This window comes from Haliotis cracherodii, unplaced genomic scaffold (assembly GCF_022045235.1).
Source record: "Haliotis cracherodii isolate W230 unplaced genomic scaffold, xgHalCrac1.p SCAF_2, whole genome shotgun sequence".
In the NCBI taxonomy this organism is placed as follows: domain Eukaryota; kingdom Metazoa; phylum Mollusca; class Gastropoda; order Lepetellida; family Haliotidae; genus Haliotis; species Haliotis cracherodii.
The window spans coordinates 55,089,354-55,111,826 of record NW_027266275.1 but is presented as its reverse complement, the minus strand read 5'-3'; the positions used below and the strand labels follow the sequence as shown (position 1 = coordinate 55,111,826).

The window sequence follows — 22,473 nt, the reverse complement described above, 5'->3', positions numbered from 1 at the left end:
ATTATTAACATCCAGCTTATGATGGAACATCTGTTGGAGGTGTCACTTGATAGTGTGCTGCTGGAACAGGATGTTTACTAGTCTGTCTCACAGTCCCTGAACCATATTATTTTCCCTCCCGCCCATCCCTTTCTGTACTGCAAAAGCCCGAAATGAAGTAAGTCTAGATTTTCCTCCCAACTCACTGGGGCTCCTTTTGAATGTGAAAGGAGTTAATATCAAAATTCTATATTTCAGACACTAAGAGCTAGTCGTCTTGTTTACCAGGTGTGACCAGCAAATAACAAGTTATATAGCTTTCCGCGTATCGACGATGTGTGCTTGAATCTGTCACGCGTGTCACGTGACAAACATCACGAGGTCTGTTTACATCCGTGTAACGGCGAACTTGGATCTGTGTGTCTGTGACAGTGTATCCCCCGTTTAGGCAGACATGTTAATCTCCTGGTAATAGGAAACGTATTGTGGATATTGACAAGGATAGAACGATGTTCGTGTACCTATTTACCAGCGTTGTCGTGTCCGTTGTATATGGTAAGATATCTTACATTCATATTGTGCATCAGAGACATAAAATGATGTCCTATGCAGTTCCCTATTATCACTTATGTACTATTTGTTCCCGTTATATTTGAGATCAATTGACTTGCCTTTGCGTGTGTTTGTGACGGGTGCTATTGGAACAGTATACGCTCACCAGTATGTAAACACCTGTCATCATCAATATCTGATGGTGATTCATAAACACATGATTTAGCCGGAATCCTTCAATGGTTATGGCTAGGGATTTGTCGGTCTTATTCACATTATCGTGCCATTAATTTTCCTCCCACAGGTTGTTCTACACATACGTCCTTGTGCAAGATGTTAACAAACAAACAGCAACTGGTGTCGTGGAATTCCATTGTGACGCACTTCGGTCACGTGTTACTATAGGTCTTCCAGCCTTTGGGTGTCGTTCGATGGCTTCCTTTAAGGCATAACACTAAACGAAAAGGCGTCCACGCATCGTCACCTTGAAAATTAGAGATCCAAAGACACATCATCATGTTTGGGAAAATATACTTTTGTATATATTGTGAGTGTGTTGTTTCAGGTGGGGATGTACTGTCAGGCAGTGTTTACTGTAAACACCGTGAATGCGCCTTTACAAAGGGGCTCTCGGATAAACAGGGGGCCACAGCCTATGGTGTGTTTAATGATACCCTGGAAGAAAAGGGGTGGGCGCAGCTGGACATCCGAGCAGGTTATGGTCGCCAGGCAACCGATGCTGACGTCATGTTTGCCGCAGGGTATCTGGAAGGAGTCTTAACATCACGGTAAACCAGTCATTATGTATAGCTCAAGACTTCTGATACTCTGACACAGTTCACTCGGTAAAGAGCGAGATATTAGTACTTCAAACCTACAACATCAAGGGGTATTCAATATGGGACATTCTCGAATATCCAGTGTGTTATCTCCGTGGACTGAGGAACATCTTGTCAACAACTCCATTAAGCTGTCATGACATAGTTGTCATTGTGTTGTTGTTATTGTTGTTTAACGCCGCACTCAACACCATTCAAGCTATATGACGGAGGTCTGTAAATGATCGAGTCTGGACCAGACAATCCAGTGATTGACATCGTGAGCATCGATCTACGCAATATTGGGATACGATGACATACATCAACCAAGTCACCGAGCCTGACCACCTGATCCCTTTAGTCGCCTCTTACGACAAGCACAGTCGCCTTTTACAGCAAGCATGGGTTGCTGAACACCTATTCTAACCCGGATCTTCACGGGTCTCATTATCGGGTAACGGTGGACACTCCCTACACACCCCATCACTCCAAGGTATCGAAGTTTAATGTTAATGTTTTTTATGCAACATGTGCATTTACAACATTTATTGGACTTTGCTGCCATTTGTAGAATTAGAGATAGGCGAACGTTGGTCATTGTCGCTGCAATCGATTTCACTGATGTTACCTATACCGTCAGCTGTATGAGCATCAATAGGTATCATCCATGTTATTCGTTGTTACAAAGATATTAACGTCACGGGATTGGGAGCCCTAATTAGTTTGTAACAGCTGGGAATTCATCATACAGAGACGTTCTCTCTTGTGTTTCATAAAACACACTTGTTCCAGAAAATACTGGGACAAATATATATTGTCCCAGGTTTAACAAAAACAAATAGTTCACTTGACATGCTGGATGCTCGAGGTATTTATCAGGATATAATAGGGGTGACGGTTGGTCTGGAAATCACTATTGCGATAACGAGTGATATTGAAAGAAACTATTGCGATAACCATTGATATTGCAAGCAACCATTGCGATAAATATCGATAGTTTTTTTTATGAATTTAAGCGTTGAATTAAACCTTGAAACTGAAGTTTTCTTTGAATGTGATTACCATAACAACAAATAAAAAGTAAAGTTTGTGATATGACTGATTTGTTTTTTCTTTACCCTAATAATTTAAGAAAAAGAAACTTCCACATTAACATTTGTAAATTACTACCTCTCATAATCAAAAGAAAATCAAATTTGAACAGCATTACATTATTTTATTGAAATGGTAAATACAACCGAAACTATCGATATTCCTAACTACTATTGATCGGAAACTGATTTAACAATCGATTTATTGACTAAAAGTGCCTACCAGTAGCAATATATCGATATTTCGATTTATCGTGACACCACTAGTATGTAAGGGATATTATACACTAAATAATCGTGTGTGTTCCATAGTGAACACTCCAAAAGTATTTAATGGTCGGTTCCTTACCATTCCATCGCATATTCATTTTGCCTTTTCTATTTTCAGGAGAATATACCAGCACTTCCAGAATGTGCAATACCCGTTCTTCCTCTCGCAGACCGAAGCCGCAGTTGCGTTTGCGCGAAAGTTTTTGTACGAACAGGACAGGTGGACACGTGACATGATCTTACAATTCTCCTCGACGGACTCATTTTGGCGACAGGTTGGTCACGTGACTGCCCAGCTTGACGGCTTGTACACTGGCTACAGTTCAGTGTCCACGACCGAAGAAGAGGTGAGAAGTAATTAATAGTTTATTATGGATTCTCTTGGGATTCAGGTTGGGGTGAGGTGAAATCGAGTTTAACGTCGCGTCCAAGATTATTGCACTTATATAGCGACGTGCATGCACGTGTGTGTGTTAGTCAGCAGTTGTCCCCCCCCCACCGCCCCTGGATTTTTTAAATATAGGAAACAGATTTATTTGAATCATGAAAATACAAGTTGGCGACAAGTGATACCTGTAACAAATATTTGCCCCCCCCCCCCAACCCCCCCCCAACCCCCCCCGCCCCTGTCAAAAAAAGTTGACTACGGCCTTGCTTGAGATTTATTTGTTCAATCTTACTCCATGTAATTTATGACATTACAGGTCAATCCTCGAGTCTGAAAATGTAGGATTTGACCATGCTTACCTTGCTGTGACATGTTTATTTGTTTGTAATTAACTTATGTCAAATGGCTATTAGAGTATTTTGGTATCGATGTGTCGCACTGACCTCTTAATAGTTTTATGTCTCCGGGAGCGTAGTTCCGGGATTTCCAGTTTCATCAAGCACAAGAAATGTTTTTTAAAAATTATTTTCTCCCAGTAATTCCTTGCATTTTCAAATATAGTAATCTCTTTCAGTTTCTCATTTTTGACAAAAAAGAACACATGATGAACTTCATGATGATGAAACATTTTTATTTTATTAATGCGCATCGAAACGAGTGTAGTGACAAAGTGGGTGAGTATTGTTTTAAGCCGCCTTTAGCAATATGCAAGCAATATCACAGCGGGGAACACCAGTAATGGGTCATATGGGAGATTCGAACCCGGGTCTTCGAGGTGACGAGCGAACGCGTTTACCATTCCCCCACCGACCCGAAACAAATGTAATTTCATCGCGGATGTGTCATAAAGCAACATTTACTCACCACTGAGGTTCAGTCTGCTGTAAGAATGTATCTTAAACCGTTTGTAGAAGCTGGATTTCTTCATCTTCCAAGCCCTCAGCGCATCGGGAGATCTTTCCGACATCATGACTGCCAGCAACTCCTCACAGCGCCCTGACTGGAGAACCATGACGAGAGCAGAGGTTGACCGGTTCCTTCTCATGGGAAGTCGTTGTTCAGCCTTGGTGAAGGTGAGATAATATGTACATATATTCTACCAGTTGGACTGGGTTATCAGCATCTCTTGCCATGCAACATAATATCACTTCGAGCACGGATGGTCAGGCTTCAGCAGCCCATGCTAGCCGTAAAAGGCGACTATGCTCGTCGAAAGAGGCTTACGGGATCGGGTGTTCAGGCTCGCTGACTTGGTTGATGCATATCATCGATCCCAACTGCGTGGATCGATACTCATGATGTCAATCACTAGATTGTCTGGTCCAGGCTCGATTATTTACAGACCAACGTCATATATCTGGAATATTGCTGAGTGCGGCGTTAAACAACAAACAAACAAACGAATGGTCAGGTCATGTAAGATTCCAAACTTGCTGATCGGAGTTACGTCCCTTAGGTGCCTCAGATTCGTCTCAACTACCGTCCGTTTGGCTCTAAATGAGAACGATGAATTACAAAATAACTCAAATTTGGAATAGTATAGTAAATGTCAGTACACGGCAATGAATACCCTGTACCAAACAATATCTGATTGTTGTTATTTTTATCCCAATCACTGTAAAAAACTGTTTAAGAAACCATGTTGTGATGTGTTGACATCTTGAACGGACGGGGAGCACAACTGTCGTAGGAACAGTGCGCAACAGCAGATATTGTTGATATTGGAAATGGCTTTTATAATTTTCAAACCATTTTATTTGCTATTTCCAACATATTCATCAGATGCTCTTTGCATTCATACTGAGAAAACTAGACTGTTACTTTAGCCCCGCCATCTTTAAAGCACGGGATGATTGCCTAAAGCCAGACACATCTGTGACTATAGTTTCTATTTGGACAAATATTTGCAGATTGCTTTAATGTTATTCATAGCAAGGAGCGGACTGCACATCATGAAATATTTTACGCCGCTTTTAACAATATGTTAGCCATCGCATGGCAAGTGACGCCAATACATTGAACCAATGTGGGGAATTGAGCTCCGAAAACGTTTATCAATAATGCCACCCACCACAGCTAGGTTATACATAGCTCAGTTCAATAAATCTCAAATACTGTGCTCACCGACAGGTATATATGGATAAAATAGTTTGAGGCTCTATATATTTCCCATGTAATATTTTAGTCATCACAGTTGAGCAAGGTCGTCTAGTGTATAACCGTGTACTGAACTTATTTAAGGGGCGAACAATTGATATTTTAGGTAAGTGTGAGGCGAGGCTTTTTTGTTTTGTTCTCAAAAGAACCCAAACAAGGTGGAGTAGGCCGTCTGGTTCCCTCTTTCAGAGACAAAGATTGATTAAAAAGCCTTGTCCCTTGACCCGCTTGGTTTAAAATAAAACGTTTTAATAATAGTGCCATGGAACTCTGTGCAACAGCTACATCCCAACTGATACGTGTTACACACTGACATCTATTTGTTATGTCAATAAATTATGGTTGTGATTGTATTTGTCTTGGCAGTTTGGTCTGTTTAAACTGAAATCACAGTATGAGCTCATTGTAGTCTTCTTTAAACCATAAAGAACATTGTTATCGTAAAAAAACATTTACAAATGGTTACATTATAGTAGCTTGCCTGAAAAACGATTTATTGTTATCTACAAAGTAATTGAATATTCGGGTAGATTTAAAAAAAAAAGTAACTTAAAATCTAAATAAAATGATTACACATGAGGCACATTATAGTGCTACACGTGCTATCAGCATTTCTGCTGTCTGAACTGTTTATTTCTGATGTAACGATGCTTTCCCCAATTAAGAATTATATTTCCGATGAATACACAAAATATGTTCTTCAATTCCATGCCCAAACTCATATAGTGGTCCTGCACATCAACTTAAAGGCTCAGCTCTCTGGACCGTATTTTTCTTACGAAATAGATTCTTAAAGATCTTTTTCATTTCATAACATTTTCATTTTACTGACAATGCATTGATTGTGTTGCTACACATTATTTCAATGTTTAAGATCCCACGACTTTATGGTGTCGAATGTTCTTAAAATAGTCAATTGTTTTAGCCACATTACAGTGAAAGGCATCCTCCGGAAGCGTCATCCTCTCTGAAACCCTCTGTTGGGACATCTTCCCGAGGCAAGAGAGTTAACTGACTTTAAAAGTCCAGTTTTCACCCTTGCCGAACTAGGCTGGTATTATGGAGTTACATTTTGGCTGGACTTACGAGTCTATGCATAGTCCAATCCAAATCGCGCACCGAAATCGAAATCCGGTTTGTAAAGTGTCATGCAGATTTCAGACTACAGAATTTGCAGAGCATGTGCACCGCTAACTCGTTGTCAACAGATTTTTCCAAATCTTTTCATGTTTTTAATCAAGGTGCTCGCGTGATTTGATGCACTTCGCGAAGTAAGACTCGTTTTATCACAATATAGATCTTGATTATGGATCAGATCGTCTTGACTTGGCGCCACTGTTTTGTTTGAAGCAAATGCAAGTGATAAGAGAGGTTGAATCTGATTGGTCAATAGGAGAGGCATAACAAGGACATAACTCGTAATAGCCACTGGTGGAGCTACGATCAAGCCCGGGAATTCCAGCATAGTTCGGCAAGGGTGGAAACTGGACTTTTATAGTCAGTTAACTCTCTTGCCTTGGGAAGATGCTGTTGGGAGCGGTCGGAAGGAAGGCCTACGGCTATGTCAGGAAAATAATGTTCATTCGAATGAACGCTAGCATATAATTTTAATTATAACACCAAATGTAGGACTAAGGCTAACATTAGCTTGGTTTAGTTGGTTGCTAATAAGTTGGAGTCATGCCTAAGTTCTGATAAATTCAAACCAAGGTTTTACCTTGTAACAGTAACATTTGATGGGTGTTGTGAAAACTTCGGTACTATTTACAGTTTTGTTTTAAAGGTGAGTTGGTAAAATCGTCAGTGGATGTACAAGAGTTACATCCCTTCAACTAACAAAAGATTGCCCGCCTTGACTGAGTTAGTGGCAGCTGAACACCAGTGGGGAGTTCGGGTTAGAGTCACTGACTGCGGCGTAAAACAACATACAAATTACAATAATTACAATAATTTCATGTTCCTCTCAAGTATCTTTGAATATCATACCCAATAGCATGGCGTCTGTCTATTCCACCATGCTGTGTGTGTGTGTGTGTATATGTGTGTGTGTGTGTGTGTGTGTGTGTGGCTGCTCTTTCTAGTCCGGACTGATGCCGATTTATAGTGCGAGCCCACTGAGATACCATGTCGCAGTTTAACATGAATACCCCCTTCGGACACAGTATACTGACTCCTTGTTTTAGCCCCTTAATGCCGAGCGCCAGACAGGTTAACAGCAAGTTCCATCTTTTAACGTCTTTTGGTATGACGCGGCCGGGGATCGAACCCCGGACCTTACGCTCTCCGGGCGGACGCTCTACCACTAGACCGGCGGTCTCGGCGAAACCATTGATCTTTGGCTCAAACCCAGGATCCTTGGTTTGTCATCATAATATTCGTGGTCTTGGGTTTTACAAAAGTTGTGGCGCCCAGGACCTGCATTACTTCGGGCTTTCCTCCCTTTCCTCAAACTGACACGCTGAGATATAACTGAAACACTGTTCATTCACTTGGTAATCTGTAATTTGAGTAGTATGTAGGGGTGTTTACTGCCGCTGGGAACAGAAAGTCTGTTAGCTTTAAATCACGATGTGACAGCACAACTAATGGGCAATTAATAGTGATGCCTTAGACCACGAGGCAACCTGTGTTAGCGCGGTGTGCATGTATTAGCACCCTTGTCTATAGATCTAGCTAGCAACATTGCATTGGCTTTATTAACTGACTTCCCGCATACGTGATACGAGTATTTGTACCAGCAGGCACGGGTGTATAGTGTTCAGGCAAAGTAATCACAGGATGGGGAGCCTAACCCGGGTTACGCATGATATCATTTCGTACCGTCACTCGACAAAAACTTCAACATCTGAGTGAGAAGAGTAAGAGAGAGAGTGAGTGAGTGAGTGCAATATTCCAGACAGTGATGTCCGTGAAATCAAACTCGAGCCTTCGGCGCCACAAGCGAACACTTTAACCACAATGCCTCCACACCGCCCGTCAGTACATAGACAACACACAATGCAACTTGATTGACAGGAACTATATTTATTCCCTCAGGTAACTGACAACTTCGATGACATTTTCATGGGCCATTCGACGTGGTTCCTTTACCAGACAATGTTGAGGATTTACAAGTACTGGACCTTTAAACTACGGGACGAAACCACCAAGATGTCCTTCTCGAGTTATCCGGGTTAGTCTGCCTTACTTACTGGTAATACCCCCCTTACTCCGACTTCCCGAGGCAAGAGAGTTAACTGACTCTAAAAGTCCAGTTGCCACCCTTGCCGAACTAGGCTGGAATTCCTGGGCTCGATCGTGGCGCCATCAGTGGTTATTACGAGTTATGTCCCTTCTAAGCCTTTCCTCTGGACCAATCAGATTCGATCACTTGCATTTGTTTCAAACAAAATGGCGGCGCCGAGTCAAGATGATTTGATCGATAATCAAGATCTATATTCTGATAAAACGGGTCTTACATCGCGAAGTGCATCAAGTCACGCGTGCATATTGCTTAAAAACATGAAAAGGTTTGGAAAATATCTGTTGACAACGAGTTGGCGGTGCACATTCTTTGCAAATCCTGCAATCGACCGAAATCTGCACGACAGTTTACGAACCGGATTTCGATTTCGGTGCGCGATTTTGATCTATGCATAGACTCCAGCCAAAATGTAACTCCATAATACCAGCCTCGTTCGGCAAGGGTGGAAACTGGACTTTTACAGTCAGTTAACTCTCTTGCCTCGGGAAGATGCCCTTACTCCTGACAGTACCTTCTTTACAGGCTATCGTAAATACGGCCGCTGTACGGTGTAGTAGATATACGTATCTATTGTTAGTAAGGTAATGGCATGAGGTTTGGAATATACCTCAAATGAGCCCTTCTCCCTGTCAGAATATGACACTGAAGCAAAGTGTAGAGAGTCGATGGCTGCACAACTTTGTAACCCATGGTGCACGAGAAATATTGCCGATATTATTTGAGGGTTCATTGGTATGGACAATACGATGGTGTCACTTCCGGAAGTGAAAATAGTGACTTCACCGCAAAGCGGCCGTGAACGTTAAAATATAGTCTTGCCGTTAGACACAGTGTTAATCTCTCTGTTTCCCTTTGGTTTCTGTGCATGAAGACATATGTCTCGAATTTCATCTGACATATCTTTTTAGTTTTATGACCAGTGAAGACCCGGGTTAGAATTAGTCTGAAACAGTTAAAGTTGACTAACTTAATGAATTTCACTGACCACTCAGACACTTACATGTTACTTGACTTTATTAATCAGTTAGTATTTGTTTTACTATGTGGGAAAACTAACACGCAACTAAAAACGGTTAAGCAGTAATCAGATCTACCATCAATGTCAGCTTCCTGTAGGAGAAAATACTGTTAGTCATACACCAACAACACATTGATGAAAACAAAGAATTTCTTACCTCGATGGGATTCGAACCTGCAACCTCTTGGTTTGTAGTCCATCATGCTACCATCTGTGGTACGGGGACTGTTGTCGTTACAAGTGTCAATTTCCTAGTCACTGTTCACTTGGTTTGTTTGTACATTTTAATGTTAATATTGTACCAAGTTCGTTGTAAGCCCTGGTGGTATATGTAATATGGAAGTGCCTGTGAATCGGATTTGAACATCTAATTTCAATATATATTTTAGATCTCAGCCATGTTTGAAGTATAGCCTGATGGTATGCACTTTATGTAACATGTTTAAAGATGTTTAAATTCTAAACATGTTTAAAGGTGTATACATTCTAAGCACGTTAAAGGTGTTTAAATTCTAAACATGTTCAAAGGTGTTTCCATTCTAAACACGTTAAAGGTGTTTAAATTCTAAACACGTTAAAGGTGTTTAAATTTTAAACACGTTAAAGGTGTTTAAATTTTAAACACGTTAAAGGTGTTTAAATTCTAAACACGTTAAAGGTGTTTAAATTCTAAACATGTTTGGATTATGGGGTTGTTTTGTTTAGGTGAGGTTTAAGCTATGAGGCGATAGCTCATTTCATGTGTTTAGACCCTAAGCGTGTTTAGATGGAATGTGCAAACCGTTTCGTATTGAAACACATTCCTAAACATGTCTTGTATGTTTACATTCTTAACACAATTTAATAAGTGATATTTTCTAATCCTCAGCACCTTCGTACAGTCTACCAGACAGGGTAGTAAATTCGCTGTTGACCAACTTTCTGACCTTTGTTACTTATTAAGTTACGAGAATTTACTTTGCTTTTTCATACGTAGACTAACGGGATCGGGTGGTCAGGTTCGTTGACTTAGTTGATACATGCAATCGTGTTCCAGTTGAGTAGATCTTTGCTCTGGATGTCAATGACTGGATTGTCTGGTCAATATTATGTACAGATCTTCATCATACAGCTTGAATATTGACGAGTTCGTCCTTAAACAACAAACATCAAACACCGTTTTAGTTATATTTGACTAGTTGCCACATCAGTGCCCACTTACATAAAGCGAAACCCGTGAAGATCCGGGATAGAATAGGTCTTCAGCAACCCATGCTTGCCGTAAGAGCCGACTATGCTTGTTGTAAGAGGCGACTAACGGGATGAGGTGGTCAGGCTCGCTGACTTGGTTGATGCATGTCATCGTATCCCAACTGCGTGAATCGATGCTCATGATGTCAATTACTGGATTGTCTCGTCCAGACTCGATTATTTACAGACCGCTGTCATATAGCTGGAATATTGCTGAATGCGGCGTTAAATAATATACAAACAAACAAAACATAAAGCGACATCAGTGCTACGACGACCGTCAGTCACTGTTAAAGTATGGGATGATCGTAACGCTAAGACTGCTTTGTGTAACACGATCCATGTTGCTTGTATCCCATCCTTTATCGTAATAGAAAGATGTAATAACCGGCTGTTCAAAACGTGTGAACCTCATTGGGTGTGTGTCATCATATTGTATAAAGTGCACGTGCCACCTTGATATAGCTATAATATTGACGTTTATGAACAGATACACTTACCTTCATACGATAGACATGCATTGTACCACAACTGGCGAGTGGGCTTATATCATCGCCAGTTTATCCGTCACCCATTGTCCGTAGCCGTCATTTACTCATTTAGCTGTTAGAATCACGAAGTGGAGATTTGACATGCATGTTCAAACCCCTAAAACAATATACTAATTCTTGTTCAAATTACGTATTCATTAGTTCCAAATAATTATAAAGGTGTAAAGAGACGTTCTTTAATTCTGTCAGATGTTTCAGTGCCAGAAAGATGAGTATTTTATTTCAATGCTAAAAAGCATTTCAGGTATCAAGACCATAGTCTGCTGATGAAGATAATGACGTAAAAAATACCTATTTCTTTTCTCGCTTGTTCAGCTGCTTAAAGTGAACCCGTAATGAAAGTGTGCCATCGTGAGAAAGTTGAACTATAAGCAGGACTGCAAAATATCAACTTTCTTTTAAACTTTACGAAAATGATATGATGACATTTAATAAGTTGATGTGTAACCAAAGCATCATGATCTCCGTTTTAATCTTTTCTCAATTTTCCTCTGAACCAACATGTGCTGAATGGAACCTTACACGTATACACTAGCGGGAAATATGTAACTGTGCTTCATATAAAGTGGGATAAATGATATAGTTTTGAAAAAAACCAGCATGATATTTGGTCATTCGTCTGATCAATTTACAATTCGATTAACTATGTCAATATCGGTGTAACCATCATTTGCCTTGATTAAAGATTGATCAACTGAGCTAGCTGGGTCAGATTTCGACTGGGTCTGGTCCTGTCGTAGGCGTCCTCTATCCCATCCCTGACATGTGCTATAGAAGCGCGATCTGGAGAAACACCAGTCATGGAAGTACAGCAATGTAATGCTGCCTCAAGAAGACTGTTACAACTTACACGTGGAAAATGTTGGCGGGCAATGTCCTGCGGCAAAGTGACGTTACGTCACTGAATTTGTAGAACAAAAGTGCTGAACGATCTGAACATGATCTCGAACGATGTCGTCACGGTAGCGTACGCGATACAAATTGCCATAAGCAATGATGAGTTGTGATGCCATCCCATTTCATTACACTTCCACTCCCAAATTGACGACGTTGAGTAAGACAACCTTCGCTAAAACGTTCTCCTGGACGCCTAGCACGACCACCAGGGCTGTCCAGATGAAACCAGGACTCATCTGTGAACAGTATACTGTCCCAGTCAAGTCTTTTGAACGTCATATGTCTACACCAAGCTAGGTGTGCCTGACTGTGTCGTGGGTGCAAAAATAGGGCGTATCGCTGGACGTCGGGGTCAGATGATGTGCTCCCTCAACATACGGTTTGCCAGTTATTGATCTCCACCCAGGACTTATCCGAGCTATTAATGTGGCAGTTTTCGTAGATGCACAAACTGGTTGTCTTGTCTTGTGGACGACGAGACCGTGGCAAGTCACGTGGTGCCAGGCTGTAGATAACGTATCCAAAGAGATGATTGTATTTCGATGAACATTAAAATGTCTGGCACCTTCGTTTTTCGCCATTTCTGTTGGCAGATTCAACAAGTCGTGTCATAGTTCAAGCGATATTTACGGTCAAACGAAAGTATTTTTGTGAGCACCTGATAGCTGTACAATCATTGTGTATGAGTATCATGCTCCAAACCAACACTCCAACATCCAATTTGTGCGTCATGCATTAACACGTGAATCACGACAATAAAGTCGAGGAGAGGACTTGAAAGATGCATTCAGACTAAATTTATATTTGTTTAACTTTATATGAAGCACAGTTATTTTTTTCGTTCCCATATGGGTATTTACATCAATATTTGTTTACAAACTTAAACATTTGAATTTGTTCAACAGTACGGTACCCGTAACAATGCGCGCAGAAATGGCAAAATGCAATGAAGCATAGCCAAAACATCACAGGTAATGAAAAAGTGCAAAATATATGCCACGTTTAGCTGCACAACTACCGTCGAAAAATGGCCTTGACTTTTGAATATCAACTGACAAGACGGCACTGAACAAGGACAGTAAAACGCTGGCAGATTGGCGACTGACAGAGAGTGCGATTTACCGACGAAAGCAGGTTCTGCTTATTCCATAATGATGGTCTAAATTGTCGTCTTGGGTGGCAAGACTAGCGCCAGACTGGTGTTCCATTTGGTGGTGGTGTGATAACGGGTTTGGAGAGGAATTTGTGGCAACCAATGGACGGGTTTTATCATCATCCGTGGCAACCTCAACCGCCAGATCTACAATAATGACGTTGTTCAACCCGTGGTGTTACCATTCCTTCGCCAACAGCAACAGGAACACTCTCACTTCTGCAAGGGTCGTCCAGGATTTCTTGGCTGTGCACAAAGTCGCCGTTCTTCCAGACTTAATCGCCAATGAACAGTTGCCGGATCAGGAGGCGTACTCATTCACCTCACAACAGCTGGACGCCGCACTGAGGGACGAGTGGCAACGGATCCCCAATGACGTCATCAGGCTTTTTTTTGAAGGGCAATCTATAAATCTACAGCAAACAAGATACTGTTTGGTAAAAAACACCACACAAGTTATTTGTGTAAATTAATTCAGACGTGATTGCAGGCACATTAGTGTTCTGCGTGAGATGATTTATGTGAGGTAATGCTGCTCTCGCGCAGGAAGGAACAATCATAATAGTATCTGAATATAAATATTCTACTCACTGACATTTAGATGTAGGAGACTTTGTGTCTTTCCTTATGTTACTTAATGCTCCAGTGTTTATGTGTGTTCTTCTTTAAGATCGATTTTAATATTTTGTACTCGCATATTTATAGTCGATTTTCCTGATAGTAAGTATGCATATCTTTGACATTTTCTTTGATTCTTTGACATGATAATCTCCTATCTTTGATCAACGTTTTCTCCGATACGCAAATAGCACATCAATAGGAAAAAAAGGCGACAAGAACATTTCCATACTCCTGAGAAATCTCTTCTCAAAGCGATTTCGACTACTTCATACGTATTCGTTTAAAGGTGAGCATCTGCTGCCCCACCGGTGGCACCCTCACAAACACATGCAAATGCAAGTCAAGTGAAATGGGAAAAGTCCACCCACATGTCTACCACAAAACATTTTGAAAATATAATTTATCAATGCAAGAGAATAACCTGTCCAGATTATACCAATAACATACCAATACCTTACATGCTGATAACATCCATTTTCTTATCACAAATAAAAGGATTTTTTTACATATGTGGGGTCCCAGACAACAATATGACATACTTGTATATGTACGTTCAATCTAAATCACGTTTTGTGATCCATTTCAAAATTTGGTATGGTTTGACTGTCACGTGACAGTATAACTCAGAATTTGCTCAAGGTATTACCGGGAAAAAAGTCCTGATTAGTAGCTATCATCATCATCATCATCATTGTGAATATTAAGCTGTGTTTACATACAACGTGTATAAAGTTATAATATGCTCGGATTCCTTTGCTATTTTTCATCCTGACATCGGACCTATTTCGGCATGGTCATGAGACCTTTGACCTATTTCTAAGTAATTTAAAAAAATCAAATTTAACAAAACAAATAACAACAATATTTCATAGTAACCTTACCATTTCGATACCAAAGCGGTTTACATGACGACAAATGGCAACCAGTTGAAGTAATAAGAAGAATATGTCGTGTTAGGCTAATAGAGCATATTTCTTGGGTTAAGCAAACCTGATGCCATGGTTCTACATTTGTCCCACTCATCTTCTGTTCCACTTGGTTTTCCGGATTTGAATAGCCCCTAGCAACCTATGCTTGTAGTACCAGCCAACGGAATGGTTCGGGTGGTCTGGCTCGCTGATTCGGTTGGTTGCGTGTCATCTTACCCCGACGGCGTGGATCGTTGAACATAACATCAATCATTTGTGTGTCTGATCCAGACTTCATTATTTATTGGCCACGGCCATATAGCTGTGTGCGGCGTTTCACAACAGACAGTCAAACAGACAGACACACAAAATACTACAAAAGAACCAACCAACATATTATCTCTATTATTATACGAGAAAGACAGCGAACCCAGGTGTGATGAGGAAGCAGGAACGAGACATGTTAGACTACTGCATCTGACCCTATTCACTCACAGCCCGTGTTTGCCATGCAGTCTATATCTTATCCTCGCACAAATACTTGTTTCAGGATTATTGGTATCCGTAGACGACTTCTACGTGATGAGCGACACGTCAATGGTGATGCTGCAGACTACCAATGACATCTTCAACACATCTTTGTTCAGCCTCATACAACCTCATTCCCTTCTTGCCTGGCAGCGAGTACGAGTCGCCAACATGGCGGCAACATCAGGACCGGAGTGGGCCGAAATGTACAAGAGATATAACTCGGGTATTGATCATGACTGCACTCAATTTGCCGTGGGGATCCAGGGGCACAATAACCCGAAAGAGTTGATTATATATATTAAGAAGAGGAGCTGCTTGTAAAAATTGTTTGGTCTGGTTGATTGTATGTTATCGTACCACGACGTCATGGGTCGTTACTCACACTGTCACTGATCACGTGGTTGTCTGTCCCAAACTCGATACTTAAATCGTTATAAGGTTGTTATATTACTGACAGGGGCGTAAAATCATTCAGTTTAATTCGTATTAAGTATGCTTGTCGTCACATCCAGAGATGACCCCTAAATGTTTCCGGTCAACTTGCGTTTGAGGGACATGCATCTGATGTAAAATAAATGAGTCAACTTACTCTTGACGAGCACCAAGATCTCACATAACAGTATAGTAAATCATGAACCTAGTCAAATAAAGGAGTTTCTACTCTTCGCTCAGACGCCATAAAAGAGATAATTTTCAAGACGCACAAGAGGATCTGCCACAGAGCAGCTCTTGCTTCCCACATAGAACATGAAGTCAAAATGGGATGACCTTCCAAACCATGTGTGTATTTGTAGGCACTTACATGAATCAGTACATGGTGATCGACTTGAAGCGCTACCAGCCTAGGAAACACCTTGAGGACAACCTCCTGTGGGTAGTTGAACAAATACCTGGACTGGTAATTGCAGCTGATCAGACAGCAATACTGAGGAAAGGTACGTCCATTATTCTTCAAAACAGTCTCTAAGGTGATTTCATGGCAGAATATGTCACAAAATATTGTTCTGGGAGTCGACTTAATAAAACTGTTTTTTAATGTTTCATTTTTAATGTTTCTATGCATGGAAACGTAAGTATTGACGTAATCCAAGTTCATATGTAGCAATATTTTTATGACACTTCTTAAATATTCAGCCTGATCTATAAATCGGAATTTCCGAAGGGTCATTAATTTAATATACATCCTACATCCAACCCGTGAAGATTCCGGGGTAGAATAGGTCTTCAGCAACCCATACTTGCCGTAAAAGTCGACTATGCTTGGCGTAAAAGGCGACTAACGGGATTGGGTGGTCAGGCTCGCTGACTTGGTTGATACATGTCATCGATCCCAAATGCGTGGATCGTTGCTCATGATGTCAATTACTGGATTGTCTGGTGAAAACTCGATTATTTACAGACCGCTGTCATATAGCTGGAATATTGCTGAGTGCGGCGTTAACAACAAACCAACCAACCAACATCCTACATCCAACAAATTATTTTATCGTTAAATCTCCATAGGCTACTGGGCGTCCTACAACGTCCCCTTCTACGAGTCCATCTACAACATCAGTGGCTACCCTGAATTTGTGTCTGTACACGGCTCCGACTACTCGTATGAGATGGCCCCCAGGGCTAAGATATTCCGTCGAGACCACAGCACCGTCCATGATATGCTGACCGCCCGACAGCTGCTCAGATCTAATGGTAAATTCACATGCTGTTACCATTGTGTGTTTCTGTCCTACCCAATTTACTAATTTAGTCTAGCATCGGAGGCAACATGCTATAGTTACAGGGATTAAATGGTCTTGTATGTATGTCGTAATTCAAATTATTTTCGACTCTCCGCTCCTCATAATATTTTCAAGGATTTCAAGCTTCAAAACCTTTAAAGACAACAACAGCCATGCTTGCTTGAAAAAGGGGAAAATATCTTCCGTCACCTTTCTTAGTCTTAATTCTCTATAAACTGATGAGGTGTTTCGAGATAGCCAAGTGGTAAAAACATTGACTCACTGCAAATACTGGGTATGATTCCTCACAGTGCTCGAGGGGGCGGTCGGATAGCCTAGTGGTTAAAGCGTTCGCTCGTCAGGCCGAAGACCCGGGTTCGATTCCGATATTCACTCACTCACTCACAGTGCTCGAGGGTTTGAGGCCGTGATATAGCTGTATCTTTTAAAGAACTGAGTACAACCATACTTACTTTCTTGGACACATAATGTAGTGTGATAAACTACATTTGAAGAACTTATTCTGCTTCAGATCAATTCTAAAGGTTGTATTTATATGCTTTCTTTGAAAGAAAATGTATTTGCTACTGTGTTGAAATAAACACTGATCTATAGACGCCATGTTCTGTGTAAATCACCTTCTCCTACGCAATGCTGGCACTTCGGTGCGTGGTTACGAATGGCTTGTAAGTTTAAAGATTGAAAGCAATAATTATATTCAAGAATTCATAGAACTCTGCCCCCCCCAAAAAAACCCAATGAAAATCACACGTTTAGGCTGTTAACCTCAATACAGAGAAAATATGTGACATGTCAGAGATACGCAGGCTATGATATTCTATTTGGACTAGACTATGGATTACAGCTGATATAGGCACATATATGTCATTCTTTGAAAATGGACAGGGATAAAGTGCAAAGCCCCAAGACTGTAATGCATCGGGATGAGCTTAGTTTCGGCTTGGCAGATGACGGCACCTAATGCCTTTAATCTTTTAAATTCTTTTTTTGCCTTTCAGATTATGCCCATGACCCTTTTTCGGAAGATAATGCCTGCTATGCAGTCTGTTGTCGGGGCGATCTGGTGACGCCGGTACCTATGGCATTTGGATGCATAGATACCAAGGTAACATAGGAATGTTTTGCAGAAAGAGTTGACAGTTCATAATGTCAATTCGACTCTTTGTAGCTGCCAAGCTATATTCCTAATGGTTCCAACTTGTTGGTCATATAATCACAGGTGACTTCTCTATTTTTGAGAATAACAAAGTTCTTCAGTTATTCAAATATGGGCCAAAATATCGTGAGCAGCATCCAATCAATTGGGATCACAGCTTTAAAATCAGTATGGATGCTGTCGAATCATATGCCATTAAATTGGTCAAAAGAGAAGATGAACCTTTTGAATATGTTTCAGAGTGGGTTAAGTCAGTGCGTGATTGGGTTGTTGTGAAAATGAGGAAACATAATTGGAATACACGTGTTCTGTCCCAGTCAGCTGTCTGGCTACCCCTCACCAAAAGCTTGTGGTTGTTCCCCCATTGGCATGGTCTCGAATACCATTGCTGTTAAATGTAAGCCTCACAACATTGATTGTTTGATCAAAGAACTTGGTACAAGTGATAGAAAATCTTTTAACTGAGGAAAAAATCTGCAAAAGCAACGCAACTGTACTATCAACTTTTGACTTGACTCTAAACCCTGAAGACAGGTCTATTCCTCCTGTGTACTAGATTCCGCACGAACAGCAAAATATTGCTGGACCCAGCAATTATACCACTAAATCCGTGTCACAGGGATTAACCATGATCCCTAATACTATCAAGGAAGGACTTTCTTTTCATTCACAGAGAACGTATTTAATATCATGTGGTTTCCCAAAGACTCAATGGATTTGCTTTGATCGTTGCAGTATCAGAAAAGAACCAAGCTCAATTATGTCAAATCATTCAGCATTCAACTTTGCACACCACAATCTCACAAGATAAACTAAAGGGAAAACATCTTCGATCCATGTGGCATTTGTCACTAAACGATGAGACCATAGACAGAGTTAAATTTCAAAGATTCAGGACAGTTTGTAAAAAATGGAAGGAAAGGTTACATGATGTTTATTGAGTAAACAATATGTAAACAAGCGGGACGTCCTTAAAGATAACATCTATGTGAAATTTGGGGATAAGACATTTACTCAAGAAGAAAACATCCCAAACGGGCACCAATTGTGTTCCCCTGTTGCTGATCTGCATCTGGATCAGAATATCTGATGGGATTGGCAAAGCCAAAACAAGGTGATCTGGCCAAGAAGTTTATTTTCAGTTTTCATATTTAAGTTTCAGGTATGTCGATGGCCTGATAACCATGATTCACCATGAAATAGCCAATCCCCCACCTAAATTAGAAGTAAGAGAGACCAGTGAAACCGCCTCAACTGTTTCATATTTAGATCTATGTATAAACATTCAGAGTGGCAAAAATCTCTCCACAAGACTGTATGACAAGAGGGATGACTTCAACTTTCCCTTTATGTCAAGCACTTTTCCAATAGCTCAAGCCTTTGGTGTTTGCTTTCACAACTTTTGACGTACAATCGAGCACGTTTTTTTCTGCGAAGATTTCAAAGAGCGTCATACCACTCTTGCTCAAAAGATTTTTGATCAACATTCAAGGCCTCAGTAAAGCTTTTAATTTTTTTGGACAAAAACGATTCCGATGAAGTTCAGTATTTTTACTTGTTCCCGTCATGTTCTCATGTGTTTTTCAGAATAATTGACTTGCCTTGTCATGTGTTTGTGATGAGTGTCATCGGTTGGGTAGGATATGCTCACCATTTAGCAAACTGATGTCATCAGTATTTGTTATTGATTCATAAATACATGCACATGATACAGTTGGAATCGTATAGTTGTTTTTATGATTTATGGAAATCACATACACATGAGGATCACATACATTTCAAATCCAATGACAATAATATCCTACAGTTATGAAAACAGAGTCGATGTGATATTTGCAACGTCTGAAACGGGTTTTTTATTATGATTTTTAATCAGGTAACAGATTTCAACCTTGCCTTGAACAACTCGGCCTCCATCATAAATGGTCCAACTACAACAAACCACATGGAACCATTTGATTGGTCGAAAGAGTTCAAGAATATATCGCACATTGGATTGCCCCAAAGATATGATTTTTCTTTCTACGACGTCTATGCCATGTTGTAGGAGACCAATGTACTGTACATTAAACAACACTGCTGGAACAGCAAACACTCGTCTCATAAGGTATTGTTTTATATACATAATGCAATATCAATGTATATGAATAATTGTTTTTCTTTTATTTACTCAGTGCCGTTGTTTCGGTTTAAATTTTTCTTTGTGGGTTTTAGTCTTCGGCGTACTTTTGAATGCCCTCAGATATTATTTAAAAACCTAATTTCAAAAGGTATAATAGTAATACCATAATACAATACCGGACTGCAAAAGTTAAGCACAATTCATAATTTTAGAAGTTGACACGGGTGGCCCAGTCGTCTAAGGCGCCGCGATTCGCTGTGCAGAGTTGCGTCCCTTGGGCACGCCAGAAACCCATGATTGTGGGTTCGAATCCCGGTTCGCCCCAATTATGTTTCCAGGTTTGTCAGCGCCATACCCGTGATCGTGGGTTTCACCGAAGTGGTAAACGTCTGAGACCTGCATCACTTCGGGCTTTCCTCCCACATTAAGCTGACACGCCGCGATATAACTGGAATACTGTTAAAAGCGGCGTTAAACACATGCCGTCGTGGTCGGTATGTAACAGTTTTCTAAATTTGTCTATGGGACTTCTGGGTCATTGAATGGAAAGTATATGTATTTCTATTTTCTTTTAAATCCAACTCACTCACTCACTTATAAATTTATAAATGTGTTATCTTTACACTGACTGTAAATCATTTCCCTTGCTTGTATGAAACATTCCTCAAGTGAGAAGGTAGCATTGATGTTCAGTTGCAACCACACCTAAATAAAACGTTACCTGACCAGTATTTCACATGTTGTTGATCTTTTAGAGAATGTTACATTTTCCATTTTTTTCCACCCAATTAATGTATGGGCCCATGCGTAATGGTTGAGTCCTATTTGCTGTCAGTCACCGCAGTTTCCGAACCTTCTGACTGTGTGTCGTGTCAGTAGCTGGTGTAACACGACGGAACTAATAGCGTTTACAACACAACTATGGAGTATTGGCAACAAGGATATGCTGTTACAATCTTCATAAAGGGCATGTTCGTCATACTGTTTGTGTAGGTGGGTCCCTGGCTATCACACGACGACTCAACTGATGGCACAATGCTCAATTGTGTTGAAATCTGGACTGTTTTCTCCCTGGGCAGGCGTGTTGTAAACACAATGTGTGTTTGTCAGTTTATTATTACAAAAGCTTTTTGGCAAATTTTCGTAGTAGTGACAACTGTTTATATTGACAATTTGATGTCCGTATCATCTCACAAAAACAAAAATCGACATGCTGACTCGCTTTGATTATGTATCAAGGTTTGTCATCGCCACACACGTTTTAATGGGTTTATTCAATAGTGGTTGATATTTGACACCTGCATCACTACGGTAGAGATACACTCTTCAAAAATGAAACGCACTGGTAGTATGTAGTTCATTGAACCTGACTACGCAAAAAATCCGGTATATAAATTGGATATTTGTTGTTGGTGGCCTGATATTCGACAAACGGTGCGTCAAAACGCAGCCATTGTTGATATGCAATGTCTTAAACGGCCTTGTTTTCACACTGTTAAAAAATGTCATGGAGGAAAAGAGTAAAGCAAAATGCACGTGCAAGTTATGGCATTCGTAACTCGTGGTAGTGGTTATACAAAGGCAAGCATAAGCCAATAATTTGTCATTCAATTGTCAACATTTTTTTAAGTTCGAAAATGCCGAGACTCGGCGCTGCCGATCGAAACATCGCCATAGGACGTATCCAAAGAGGGCAATCGCAGTCTTCTGTTGCACGCCACTTCAACGACCACCACAGCACCATTTGCCGCCTTTGTGGCCGATACACACAGTTCAATTCCACTGCAGATCGTCCGAGAACCGGCCGACCAAGAGTTACCACCCCTGCACAGGATCGCTACATTCGACTGTTCCAATAACGTCATCGCAATGCCACAGCTACGGAGTCTGCAGGATGCATCCCTGGTTTGAGGAGGACAGATAGAAGAAGCTTCACATGATAGGCCTTCACATCCGTAAAGTACTATATTAATACCATATCCATTTATGAAATATAAGAAATTGCTTCTAATTTGATCATAATTGCAAAAAACAAACAAGTAGTGTAG

At 40.6% G+C, this 22,473-nt stretch overlaps 1 protein-coding gene across 1 annotated transcript; it reads left to right on the top strand.

Moving 5' to 3' along the window:
* Positions 1-488: 488 nt before the first annotated feature.
* Positions 489-20,592, top strand: LOC139467690 (phospholipase B-like 1). Its single transcript, XM_071249206.1, has 10 exons — positions 489-534; positions 1,097-1,319; positions 2,829-3,057; positions 4,010-4,171; positions 8,292-8,427; positions 15,428-15,631; positions 16,203-16,343; positions 16,912-17,097; positions 18,146-18,252; positions 20,180-20,592. Exons 1-10 carry the CDS (start codon positions 489-491, stop codon positions 20,348-20,350), a joined length of 1,605 nt encoding a protein of 534 aa, XP_071105307.1. The 3' UTR covers positions 20,351-20,592.
* Positions 20,593-22,473: the final 1,881 nt, after the last annotated feature.

Coding starts and splice junctions, on each gene's coding strand:
- LOC139467690 (XM_071249206.1), top strand. CDS start 489: ATGTTCGTGTACCTATTTACCAGCGTTGTCGTGTCCGTTGTATATG. Junction 3,058..4,009: donor TGTCCACGACCGAAGAAGAG/GTGAGAAGTAAT, acceptor AACCGTTTGTAG/AAGCTGGATTTCTTCATCTT. Junction 8,428..15,427: donor GTCCTTCTCGAGTTATCCGG/GTTAGTCTGCCT, acceptor TACTTGTTTCAG/GATTATTGGTATCCGTAGAC.